This window comes from Macaca thibetana, chromosome 3, assembly GCF_024542745.1.
Source record: "Macaca thibetana thibetana isolate TM-01 chromosome 3, ASM2454274v1, whole genome shotgun sequence".
NCBI classification, from domain to species: domain Eukaryota; kingdom Metazoa; phylum Chordata; class Mammalia; order Primates; family Cercopithecidae; genus Macaca; species Macaca thibetana.
The window spans coordinates 152,757,319-152,770,434 of record NC_065580.1 but is presented as its reverse complement, the minus strand read 5'-3'; the positions used below and the strand labels follow the sequence as shown (position 1 = coordinate 152,770,434).

Below are 13,116 nucleotides of genomic sequence, written 5' to 3'. Positions count from 1 at the left end.
TCAGCTCCTCAGGGCGCTAGAGTGGGAGGTACGGGCTGTGGCCCTCCTTCACAGGCCGGGAAAACTAAGGCCTCTCAAGGGACATATCATGTTGCTCCAAAGCACGGAGTGCCCAGAAAAACTCATGGCAAAAAACACGAGCCAGCTCCATGTGACATGGAAGTGAGCACGGACCTTCCAAACCCCCACGTGAAAGTGGCGACACTGGGGATGGGCCTCATTTCCATTCTACAGAACGTGGACGCGTCAGAGAAGTAGAGAAACACAGGAGGCCTGCAGCGGAGACCCAAAGGCTTCACCCGACAGCGTGGGGTCCGTCCCCTCCACAAGCGAACACGTGGAGCTGCTCCCACAGGCCCTCAAAGGTGCGGAGCGTCTGCCAGCCGAGAGCCAAGGCCCCCTGCCTGGAGGGTTGCACTCGAGTCCCGCAGGCACCTGGGAAGGGGGCGGTCACCAGGCCGGTGCTGAGCCCGCCTCCCCATGCCACCCCTTCACTGGGTGTTTCCCAGGTATCCTTTCACGCAGCTCCTAGCTATGAGGCCACCCCATTTTACCAAGAGCAAAACTCAGGCTGTGGGACCCTTTCCAGGATGGAGTCTGCCCCAGGCTCAGGCAGCAGCGTGGTGTGCGGACCACACCCGTGGCCTCAAGCTACCTGCTCCGCTCCAGTGCAGTCGGGCGTGGTGTGCAGTCGATGTGCAGGCACCACACACCTGAACTCGGTGAACACCCTCCGGGTCCTGTCCCTCCTGAGACGCGACAGAAATGGCCCCGCACATGAGAGGCCTGATGCTCGGAGGCCCTGCGGCCCCTGGGCGACTCAATGCACTGCGGGGATAGGACTGGATCCACAGCCCCGCCCCAAGCTTCCTGCCATCGTGGGAGCCACAAGCTCCACCTTTCCCTGTCAGGTAAGGCTTTCGGAGGCAGAGCTGAAATCCCAGCCTCGCCGTAAACATCGCCTGACTAGTGAAACGAGCCCCGCGGCAGGCACAGACGCCCCTGTTCAACCTCTGGACTCAGGCTCCATCTCCTCCTCGTCTCCCTGTGGGGTGGGCACTTATAATACCTCTGTGTTACAGGAAGGAAACTGAGGCACAGAGAGGGCCACGCCTTGCCCAAGGTTAGCCAGCTGATGGGTGGGAGGGCTGAGATTTGGCTCAGGAGCATGCCTCCAAGCCCATTTCATTCATCGGTTCATTCAGCAAGACTCGGGCAGGACAGGCTGATGCCCGCGCTGGGGATGCCTGAATACCAGATGGACTGGCCTCAGCCCCTGGCAGGCAGCAGGCTGTGCACTGGCATCACCATGGCAATGCCAACCTCGGAGGGTGTTACAGAGGATGGGCAGGGGCTGGCCTAGCCCGTGGCTGCCTGTGAAATCAAGAAGGTAGGTCACAGGGACCAGGGGCCTGCAACAGCTACTCTCAGAGGGCAAGGCCTGGAGGCTTCCGAGCTGCACACAGAAGGGTGGGCCTTCCCCACAGGGTTTAAACCTTGTGAGCTTTTAAATGCGGAAACCCAGAGAAGGCTCCCACCCAGCGTCTGGTGGGCAGCGGTGAGCCATGAGCGTCCGCTCCCTCCCTGGGTCACACAGTAGGCAGGAGGGAATTCAGGGATAAAGGAAGCTCTTCTCTTCCCCAGAGCCCCCAAACACGCCCCAGCTGCCTAAAACTCCAGTAACATTTGTTCATTCAAGGTTCCCTTAGTCTGTTGGGAGGGCAGTGACCATAGTAGAGGGGCACAGGTCATGGGGTGCAGAGAAACTGGTCAGCAGTGGCACTGGCGGGGAGAAAAGGCCAGGACCCTGGGGGTCTCGGGGCAGATGTGGCCACTATGAGGGCGGCCAGGGCAGGCCACCGTGCATCCTTAGGCGGGCTCCACCACCGACTGGCCCAGTGAACACAGCGATGGCTTATGGGAGCACACAGGCCAAGGGTGGGCAGGGGTACAGCAGGGCAGGCAGGGAACAGGAGCTATCAGGAGGCCCAGGTGAGGCTCTGAGGAGGGCAGACATGGGGCCACGGGGTAGACCCAGCTCTCGCTGTCCCGGCCCCTCCCCTTCTGGAAGCCACCCTCAGTCTGTGCTGGAGGTTTCTAGGTTATGTCATAGCACTGGGTCCCACAGGAGGGACGTGAGGCTCTGCCCCAGCTTCCAGGCCCCAGGCTGAGCATGACGGCAGGAGCGAGGTACCTGAGCGTGATCACCTCCAGGCTGGGCATCTCCCGGCAAATGGAAATCTAGGAGGAAAAGAGCATGACTAGCAAGCACGGCCCAGCAGGGCACTGCGGTCGCACTGCTGTCAGCCACAGAGAACTGTCGCAGCCATGGCCAACCCACTTCCGGGGCCTGAGGGGCACAGCCCTGCTCAGCCAGTGTGCCCAGGGTGAATGCCCACGAGCATGCCAGGCTCCCCTCTGATGCCACCTTGCAGCCCAGACACCCCGCAGACTGAAGGAGAAACGTGAGGCTCCTCCTTTCACGCACTCTCTCTTTATTACATTTTACAGCAGCATCGTTGCTATCAGATGCTGCCAGCAGTGGAGACAGAGCGCTCATTACTTTAGATGTCCTCAAAGGACATCAGGTAAGGGGACCCCAGTGTCCTCTATGCAGGAACAGAAAGCAAGGAAAGGATGGAAATCCCTTCTTGATAACAGGTCTGGGCCAAAAGGAAGACAGGCTTAAAACTGGATCTCAGATCACACTGGTACTGTCAATTCAGGGGTGAGGTGCCCAGGGTGGTCCACAAAGCCTTCACAACCTGGAAAGCCCCCACATATGTGAGAGCCCACCATATGCCAGGCATGGCACCAGCAGATTGGGGGACTGGCAGGGCCCCAACCTCAGCGAGCTCAGAGCCTAGTGAGATGCATCCCATGTATAAGGGACTCGTGTCTATGACCATGGTGTGTTTATATAGTCACTGCTAAACATGCAGTATTTCAGTTACAGCACAAAACAGATTACATCCGGTGCCATGTGTCCAGGCTTTTTTTTTTGTCTTTAAGGAAAGGTACAGTTCAAATTTAAAAAACAGAGAATAAAGAGATAAATAATAATTGGGCTGGACATGGTGGTTCACGCCTGTAATTCCAACACTTTGGGAGGCTGAGGCAGGTGGATCACCTGAACTCAGGGGCTTCAAGACCAGCCTGTCCGACACAGTGAAACCCCATCTCTACCAAAAAGTACAAATATTAGCCAGGCATGGTGGTGGGCGCCTGTAGTCCCAGCTACTCAAAGGCTGAGGCAGAAGAATCGCTTGAACCCGGGAGGTGGAGGTTGCAGTGAGCGAAGATCGCGCCACTGCACTCCAGCCTGGGCCAAAAAAAAAAACAAAAACAGGAAAGAAAGAAAGAAACAATTGGTATGCAAGCCTTGTGTAAGTTGGAAGTTGGGGACATTTTGGACTGAGAAAGAGAATGAGGGAAGAGAAGAAAGAAATCTTTTCACAGACGCACACGCTCAAGTTCTCCCAGCAGGGCTTGTTCTCTGCCGCCTTTGGGGTAGCGGTGGGGGGCACAAGGCTAGACGTGACCAAGAAGAGGGGGTGCAGACCTTCAACTTCCCCTTAACAAAGTAAAACAAACCGTCCTGGGATTCCTTTCCAGGTGATAGCAAGTTCCAAACTATTGCTCCCCTCCTCTGTGACCAAGTGACAAACAGCGTTTCATTTATGTTGACGGGAACAGCAAAATCAGCCTGGTACTGGAGAATTGTTTTTCCATTAGTGGTTCTACATAACGAAACCCGCCAAGTGAACAAAGTACCAAGTGTGGGACTGAACTGATAGGGGCAGTTTTGTCAACTTAAAAATTCTCTTGGGGAAGAAGCTACAACATTTGGGACTGAGGCCATTTGGAGATGATCAGAGCAATACTTACATCTGTGAGGCGGCTGCCCCTGGGGAGAGAAAAGATACTTTAATTTTGTTAAAGTTGAATAAAAAACACTGAAGACAAAAATTCCAAAAATTACCAATGACTCCCTACAAACCTTAAGATTCTAGCATTTTAATGGCGTGGCAAAAAAGGAAGGTTGCCCAGATAACCGGCAAAGGTGTAAACAATTGTTTTACTTGATTTTCAACTACACTGTATGACGTTGGGGTGGTACCTTTTAGATAAGGAGCAGCAGAGCCATTTGTAAGACACGAAAAGATGAACTGTTCCTCATGGTCCCTGAATAGCAGAAGGTTAATATCTCTCACTGACAGACATCAACAAGGGCGTCTTTATAAGAGGCCAAGTTCAAAGGGTGAACAGGCGACTTATGAAGCAAACTTTAAAAGCCTGAAATCGGGTTGTTGTTTCTTCCAGCTTAGTGAGAGTACTGACCACCCCGTGCAAAACAAAGAAATGCATTATTGAAAGCAAATGACACAGGGGAATTGTAGCCAAAACGCCAGATGTGCCAGGGCAGACAGAAAAGCTTTTTAATTAACAGGGAAGAGCTCGCTCTGGGCAGTATGGGGATACCCCTGGGAGGAAACGCCTGCTCTCCCTGACCCCCACGCCCCGCCTGCAGGGTGCGGCCAGTTGACAGGGCGCAGCGACTCCGCTGAGTCCCCAGGGAGCCCTGGAGATCGTGCGGGCCTCAACTCCAGGCTGCCTCCTCTGGAAGCTCCTGGTCTTCCTTGGCCTGGTGAGACTCAGCATTACCCGCTTTTGAGCCTTCATGGGTCCCACCGCACCCACGTCCCTTCCTATCACCTGCCAGGCGTACCCTTGGCACGGCCGCCCCCAGTACTGATTACCAACGTGTTTCCTGACTCAGTCCTCGAGAACTCAGTTCTCTCTCCTATTCGACTTGGTCCCAGTGACTGCTGGCAACCCCAGACATCAGATCTGGCCCACAGGGCAGCCGGGGCAAAGGCGGGCCGGGAAATGGGGGGGCCCCGGCGACCCCGACCCCTGGTCTCCTCTCCTCCCTGACCCCTGACTCCTTTGACGCCCTCGCCCCTGCACCTGACCCCGTTCCACTTCCGCACCCGCCCCCGTTCCACCCCCGCCCCCGCCCCCTCCCCGGCTCCGCCCTCACCCCAGTCCCCGCCCTGGCCCCGCCCCCGCTCCTCCCCCGACCCCGGGGCGGCCGCGGCCAGGCCCCGCCTCACCAGCAGTTGAGCTTGCGCACGCTGTGCAGCTCCGAGGCCTTGGCCCGGGTCAGGACCATCTTCCGCGTCAGCTTCATGGCGACCGCCCAGGCCCGGCCGGCGGGCGCCCCCGGCCTCCTGCTCCCGGGCGGGTGACGACTGCGCGGCGCGTGTCTCCAGGGGCGGGGCCCACGTCGTCAGGGGCGGATCCTGAGCCCATTGGCGGCTTGGCTAGGAGAGCGGGGCGAGGAGAGCGCCCTGGGGCCGCTTGGGCGCCGCTGACACGTTGGCTCTGCTCCTGCGCATGGGCGGCCTGGGGCGCCCGGCTCTGACGCGATTCTAACGCGACCCCGGAAGCGCGCGGCGAGCCGTGGGTGGGTGCAGGTGGCGGTCCCGGAGGCGGCCCCGTGAGGGCTGAGCTGCCGCTCCCTGGAACCGAGCGGGGTGGGCTCGGTCCCACGCGTACCATGGCCGAGTGCCTAGGCCTGTCTCTGAGCGCGGGCCTAGCGTGGATGGGATGGGCGCTACACAGCTCCAAGTTACGCGATTCAAACTCTTGGAATAAACCCAGGGCAGCCCTGGGGCTGTGTTGATTCCCTGTCTCGCTCCCTCCCAGCATTTACAGAAAAGACGCATTTATAGGAAAGACGTACGGGCAGGTCCAGCAGAGCCCTTACAAGCATTTCAGCCTTTTAGAAATCAGGTAAGACCCCCTAAACATCGTTACATGGGCCACAGTTACATTAAGACGGGCATTCTGAAACCGCCTTTGCCAAAAATTGTATCAGTGAGAGAATGATGGCCCTGAAGGAGATCTGGCCAATCCCCATCTTGCCTTTGTCCTTGAAGCTGCCCTTAATTATTCCTGGATAAGCAAAGCTAATTTTGGGAGACATTTATAGTTTAAATGATAGCAGCCCTTCCTCAAAACTAAACAGCCTTTGTAAAGGTAATGAGACCACGGGAACCGCCTTTGCAAAAATCGTAACTGAAGAAATTATGACAGGGAAAGATCTCCTAACGCACCCCATCTTCCTGCTATCCTCTAAACTGCCTTTGTTCATTCGTGGGTGTAGACCAGACTAGCCTTGGGAAGGAATTTAGTTTATAGATTAAACTCTGAAACAAAATTGATAATAGCCCTTTCCCAAAAAAACCCTTCTTGCCTGGGGACCAGTCTGCCTTTGTAGGACTAACAAATTAAGCTATGAGATGAAAAATTACAGTTTAGGGGCTGGCAACCTCTGGCGGCAATAGTCTGAACCTCCCCAAATTGCTCCTGGGAATAACATCACTGTTGCAAAACTTAAGATCAGTGCTTGAAATGTTTTGTAGACCCTGCATTCGGACATCACTTAGACAGATAATCTGGCTCAACCATTTGTGCGATCCCACCCAGGAACAGAAGTCAGCCAGAACTCATTTCGAACCCTTATGATTTAATCTTCAACCTGACCAATCAGTACTCACCACTTTCTGAGCCCTACCCGCCAAATTATCCTTAAAAACGCTGATCCCTGAATGCTCGGGGAGACTGATTTGAGTCATAAAACTCCATTCCTGCACAGCCAGCTCTGCGTGAATTACTCCTTCTCCACTGCAATTCCCTTGTCTTGATAAATCGGTTCTGTCTAGGCAGTGGACAAGGTGAACCCGTTGGGCGGTTACACCACCAGGCTAGAAGGATAGAGGAGCCTGAATTCCACTAAGGTGCAGGCGTAAACTTTCGTCAGCCATTATTCTGGAGGTCACAAGACAAGCTACTTCCCCAATTACTCCTGCAGATAACATCACTATTGTAGAACATCACTATTGTATCTTTTCAGGTTTATTGCACGTCTGACATGGATGGACCCAGCTAGATATCTTGCCAACGGCTCCTGTGGCCCCACTCAGAAGCCATGCAGCACAAAAGGACCAAAAGGACAGCTAGATTTCATCAATCTTTCACCAACCAGTCAGCACTCCCCATACCTTAGCCCCCTGCTCACCAAACTATCTTTGAAAAACCCCTAACCTGTGAGCCTTCAGTTGTAACCAAGCAGCTTAGCAGCTGTGAATCCAAAATATCTGAGACAGGTCTCCATCAGTTTAGAAAGTTTATTTTGTCAAAGTTAAGGACGAGCCCATGACATGGCCTCAGGGGGTCCTGACAACACGTGCCCAAGGTGACTGGGGCACAGCTTGCTTTCAGACATTTTTAGGGAGACATGAGACATCAATCAATATGTGCAAGATGGAAAAAGAAGAGAAAAAGAAAAAATGTATGTATAAGATGTACATTAGTTCTGTGCGGAAAGGCAGGACAACTTGAAGGCTGGCGGGGGCAGGGGGAGCTTCCCGCTTCCAGGTCATCGGTAGATAAGAAACAAAAGATCGCATTCTTGGCCGGGTGCGGTGGCTCACACCTGTAATCCCAGCACTTTTGGAGGCTGAGGCGGGTGGATCACGAGGTCAGGAGATCGAGACCATCCTGGCTAATACGGTAAAACCCCATCTCTACCAGTAATAATAATAATAATAATACAAAAAATTAACTGGGTGTGGTGGCGGGCGCCTGTAGTCCCAGCTACTTGGGAGGTTGAGGCAGGAGAATGGTGTGAACCCAGGGGGCGGAGCTTGCAGTGAGCTGAGATTGCGCCACTGCACTCCAGCCTGGGCGACAGGGGAGACGACGTCTCAAAAAAAAAAAAAAAAAAAAAAAAAAAGAGCTTAGTCCTCAGGTTGGTGTAAGATGTGGGATGACAGAAAAGTCTCAGAGCAGTGTCTTCTGAGCGCTTTGCCTCCGAGCAGGCAGAATGTTCAGTGCTAACGAGGCTGAGCTGGACCCCAGCAGAGTGGTAAGAAACTTCCAGCGGGCTCAGGCTGCGGGTGCTTGCGGGCGCACAGTGTGACGGCCACAGGCCTCAGCACTCTGGTGGGCTCACGAAGGCTCAGCTGGACCTACGTCACACTACGTCACAGCCTTGGCCCTCTGCCCAGCCCTGGGCCTCCCTTCTTTACAGGGGGTGAGTTAGGCACGCTGCTCCCCAATAAATCTCAGGGGGCCGCACACAGAGCCTGTTTCCCAGAGACATGGAGGGTGGGGGACACGGGAGCTGCCTGTCGAGTCTTTGAAGCAAGGCCAGCACCGCTGTCACCAGGCACACGGGGCCCACACCCGCTTTGTGGTTTCAGCCAGTGGGTCAGGGTTTCTGGCTCGCAGCCGGGGGTACTGCTGAGGACAAGGTACCATGGATCAACCGCTGCTCCCTCCTGCCCTGACAGCTGGGGGCTCTGCAGGGCTCAGCAGGGCAGGCTGACCCCCAACCCAGGGCAAACGCTATCCTGACACCTGGCGCTGAGTCCCAAGCACTCCAGGCCCCGTCCTTGTGTCTCCTCTCCTCCACCACCTTTGCCCCATAGGTGACACCCCCAGTCCAGACCCCCTCCAGCCCGATGTCCTAGTCACCTGTGCTGCATAACAAATCACCCCCAGACTTAGCAGCTCACAGTAGACGCTGCTGTCTCCCAGTTTCTGAGGCTCAGGCGTCTGGAGCAGCTGAGCTGTGTGGCTGGGCTGGGCCTCCTGGGAGGGAGGCGGGGCCGTCTCTGAGGACCTGGCTGGGGTCTCCCAGCTGCCCCACAAGGTGTCGGCGGTTGGCTTCTCTCTCTGCAACATGGCCTCTCACAACATACCCTCCCGAGGAGTGAGGGATAAGGGGGGCAGGGAGAAGGGGAGAGGAGGAGAGAGACAAATGGAGAGTCAGCAAACGTGCTCTGGAGTTGAAGTTTTCATGATCTCAGAGCAACTACCTCTTCCCTGCCCATGCTGCTGGCCTCACCACCCACCTGGCACCACTTGGGGGCAGAACCCGGTCCACTCCACGACACGTCCCTCAGGCAAACTTTGGAACTGCTTGGGTGGCAGGTGCAGCGCACCCCTCCCAGATCCCCTTGGGAACTCCAGACTTCTCCCTTGGCCTCAGGAGCCAGTGCGGTGGGTAGCCTGCCTGACCCCTGGCTGACCGAGGACCCCCGGCTGGTGCTGCAGATGGTTCAGATCCCTGTGGCAGGTCAGAGCCAGGCCTGGGCGAAGGGACAGGCAGCGCGTGTTGCTTTATAATTTTTCAGTGTCCTGAGAGGTCTTCAGGCCTTGTGGTCATTGCTGCTCTGGGAGCCGTCAGGGCAAGGGTGCCGGCATGGAGAGTGCATGGTGGCCACGCTGGCTGCAGTCTTCACCCTGGAGTGGCGTCCATCACTGTCCTTTCACATTTTAAGAGGAGTTCTGTTGTATAAGATGTTTCCGGAATGCAGATGACTCTGTGGACTCCAGAGATGAAAAGAAACATGTCTGTTCCCTTAGCCTGAAGCCCACTGCTCTAGACCAGGTGTCCGCAAACTGCAGCCCGCTGGCCAGATTGGGCCCACCACCTGTTTGCAAATAAAGGTTTTTTTGTTTTGTTTTTTGTTTTATTTTTTTGAGATGGAGTCTTGCTCTGTCACCCAGGCTGGAGTGCAAGGGCCTGCTCACTGCAACCTCCTCCTCCCGGGTTTAAGTGATTCTCCTGCCTCAGGCTCCTGAGTAGGACTATAGGTGTCAGGCCTCTGAGCCCAAGCTAAGCCATCATATCCTCTATGATCTGCATGTGTACATCCAGATGGCCTGAAGTAATTGAAGAATCACGAAAGAAGTGAAAATGGCCGATTCCTGCCTTAACTGATGACATTACCTTGTGAAATTCCTTCTCCTGGCTCAGAAGCTCCCCCACTGAGCACCTTGTGACCCCCGCCCCTGCCCGCAAGAGAACAACCCCTTTGACTGTAATTTTCCTTTACCTACCCAAATCCTATAAAACGGTCCCACCCCATCTCCCTTCGCTGACTATTTGCACCCAGTCTGCAAAGTTGAATACATACTAGTGCACAGCTATACTGTATTTGTTCATTTTTGCATTGCTATTTAAAAAACCCCTCAGATTGGGTAATTTATAAAGACAGAGGACTAACTGGCTCACAGTTCTGCAGACTGTACAGGTGGCTTCTGCTTCTGGGGAGGCATCAGGAAGCTTCCAATCACGATAGAAGGCAAAGTGGGCAGGCGTCTTACATGGCAGGAGTAAGAGAGAGAGACGGGCAGGTGCCACACACTTAAACGACCAGATCTCGCAAGAACGAACTCACTGTTATGGGAACAGCACCAACAGGACGGTGTTCAGTCATTCATGAGAAACACCTCCTTGATCTAATACCTTCCACACTGGGGATTACAATTTTTTTGACACAGAGTCTCGCTCTGTTGCCCAGGCTGGAGTGCAGTGGCATGATCTCTGCTCACAGCAACCTCCCCTTCCTGGGTTCAGGTGATTCTCCTGCCTCAGCCTCTGAGTAGCTGGGATTACAGGCGCCGCCACCACGCCTGGCTAAGCTTTGTATTTTTAGTAGAGATGGGGTTTCACCATTTGACATGGCTGGTCTTGAACTCCTGACCTCAAGTGATCTGCCTGCCTCGGCCTCCCAAAGTGCTGGGATTACAGGTGTGAGCCACTGTGCCCGGCCTGGGGATTATGATTTGAAATGACATTTGGGTGGGGCACAGAGCCAAACCACGTAACATACCGATTCATTTATGTAGTTGACCCTTGAGCCACTCAAGAGTTAGGGGCTCCGACACCCCTTAAAGTTGAAAATCTGTGTATAACTTTTGACTCCTCCAAAAGTTAACTACGAATAGCTCACTATTGACCAGAAGGAAGGCCTACTGATAGCATAAACACATATTTTGTATCTTGTATGTATTATAAACAGTGTTCCTACAATAAAGGGAGCTAGAGAGATGAAAATGTTATTAAGAAAATCGCAAGGAAGATAAAATATATTCACATTAAGTAGAAGCAGGTCACCTGGGCACGGTGGCTCACGCCTGTAATCCTAGCACTTTGGGAGGCTGAGGCAGGCGGATCACGAGGTCAGGAGATCGAGACCACGGTGAAACCCTGTCTCTATTAAAAAATACAAAAAATTAGCTGGCGTGGTGGTGGGTGCCTGTAGTCCTAGCTACTTGCTACTTGGGAGGCTGAGGCAGGAGAATGGTGTGAACCCGGCAGGCAGAGCTGGCAGTGAGCGGAGATTGCACCACTGCACTCCAGCCTGGGCGACAGAGTGAGACTCCATCTCAAAAAAAAAAAAAAAAAAAAAAGTAGAAGCAGGTCATCATAAAGGCCTTGTCTTCCTGTGAGCAGGAGAAGGGGAAAGAGGAGGGGGTGGTCTAGCATCTCAGGGGTGGCAGAGGTGGAAGAAAATCTGCGGAGAAGTGGATCCCCACAGCTGAAATCTGTGTCGTTCAGGGTCAGCTGAATGGCCCACGGCTGCCTTCCCACTGCAAGGGCAGAGGCCAGGAGCTGGGACAGAGACCACGTGGCTGGCAAAACCCGCCGCAGCGACTGTGCAGCCCTGTGCAGAGAGTTTGCTGCCCCTGCTCTAGCTCGGGCCTCCCTCCTTCCTGGAGTCTCCTCTGAGGAGCCCGCCACCTGCCACCTGCTCCTGCGTCCCACTCAGGACCAGAGTGTGCCAGTGCCTGTGGCCCCGTCACTGCCTTTTTCTCCAGTTGCGGTTTTCTCCTGCTGCCAGAGCAAGGGCCTTTTTTACCTGGGCCTCGTGCCCACACTGTGAGAAACACTTTGTGCCAAGTGCTTTCTCTCTCTGAACTCGAGAGGACTCACAATGGAGATCGGTACCTGCCCTGTTCGAGTTTTATGGTTGCGTGTCCTCTCTTTTATGGGAAGAATATCGCATAATTGCTGCTGCAGCAGCGTCCGGGCAGACAGACATGGCCCTCTGTGGAGTGTGCGGTTCTTCTCTAGAAGGCAGGAGCCGTTCCCAGGGTGATGTGGGCCCGGCTATTTCATCAGAGATGGTCATCTTGGTGACTACTTCACCTTAAATAACGTTCCCACAGAGGCCCAGGATACTTGGAAACAGCGCCCAGCCCGTCTCGCGGATGGCTCGGCAGTTATGACTGTCTTATAAAATATTAACTGCCCTGCAGTGTGTTTTCGGTTAACGACATGGCTCTCCAGCCAGAAAGCACACAGGGCAGGGGCACTGGATGGGGCTCTGCTGACACGGAGCGGGTGAAAGGGAGGGGGTCTTCTCTTCCTTTGCCTGTTAAGGAGGGTCTAAGACACCTCGCTGGGCATGTGGCTGGTGGTCATAGAACCCAACTCCTGCAGCGGGTGCCCATCGAGCACTTCTAGTTTGTAGGGTGGACTGGACGGAAGACTGTGCCGTCCAGCAGGGCAGAGCAGCTGCTTGTGCGGCCCCAGGCACAGCTGCGGGTCTGTGGGGACACTGCTGGCCACTCTGGAGGGCAGCTTCTGGCAATGCTTGTGCAGAGCACAGTGTCCTGAGTACTGTCCTACACCAGGGGCTCTGACCGCTTTCCCACCACTTTGCAGGTACCAGGATGGTGGGTTAGTGAGATGGTGGACATGCTTCAGCACATGGGCACTGCTGGCTGGCTCATCTGTGGAGGGCCTTCTAGAGGTGTGTGCTCAGGGCAGGAGTCTGGGCAGAAGGCCTGCACATCCAGGGAGGAAATGAGGGTGCAGGTCAGGCAGGAGTCGGGGGGCACCCTCCCTCCCCCCAGATCAGAGGCCACAGGGCCTCTTCACTTCCCTGGACACGAGGCTAGTGGGGCCCAGGAATGGCAGCCGGGTATCGCCCACTGGTGGCAAGGCAGGGGCGGACTGCGTGGCTTTGTGGGGTGAAAGGGCATCTGGGTGGTCTAGGCCATTTGGGAAAGGTGCAATCACTTTCTCAGGCATCAGAGGGCAGTCCCTGTCCCTCCCCAAGCCAGAGAGTGGGCACCACACAGGGTGGAGTTAGACATCCGTAGGTCCCCGTGGCCAGCACCTGCCATGATGGGGACTGCTGGGCTTGATCTTTCTGGCTTGATCTTTCTGGCTGTTCTTGTCCCCTTCCTTGAGACAGATCCAGGGAGCAGGCCCTGAGCCTGCCCCAGCCTTGGGGTCCTGCCTGT

The 13,116-nt window shown here is 55.0% G+C and overlaps 2 protein-coding genes across 3 annotated transcripts in view; one reads left to right on the top strand and one right to left on the bottom strand.

Annotated features, from left to right (window-relative positions):
* CFAP410 (cilia and flagella associated protein 410) overlaps nucleotides 1–13,116 on the bottom strand; it is a 413,721-nt gene that overhangs the window by 3,553 nt on the left and 397,052 nt on the right. For both annotated transcript variants that reach the window (XM_050784475.1, XM_050784474.1), the window contains 3 exons: nucleotides 5,118–5,246; nucleotides 3,889–3,907; nucleotides 2,195–2,241 (listed from right to left, as the gene is read on the bottom strand). In XM_050784475.1, coding sequence (XP_050640432.1) covers nucleotides 2,195–2,241; nucleotides 3,889–3,907; nucleotides 5,118–5,194 — 143 coding nt within the window. In that variant the 5' untranslated portion in view covers nucleotides 5,195–5,246. Of the gene's footprint in view, nucleotides 1–2,194; nucleotides 2,242–3,888; nucleotides 3,908–5,117; nucleotides 5,247–13,116 lie in introns of those variants that run through there.
* The window catches only part of TRPM2 (transient receptor potential cation channel subfamily M member 2), a 165,266-nt gene that overhangs the window by 69,239 nt on the left and 82,911 nt on the right, over nucleotides 1–13,116 (top strand). The window lies entirely within an intron of this gene.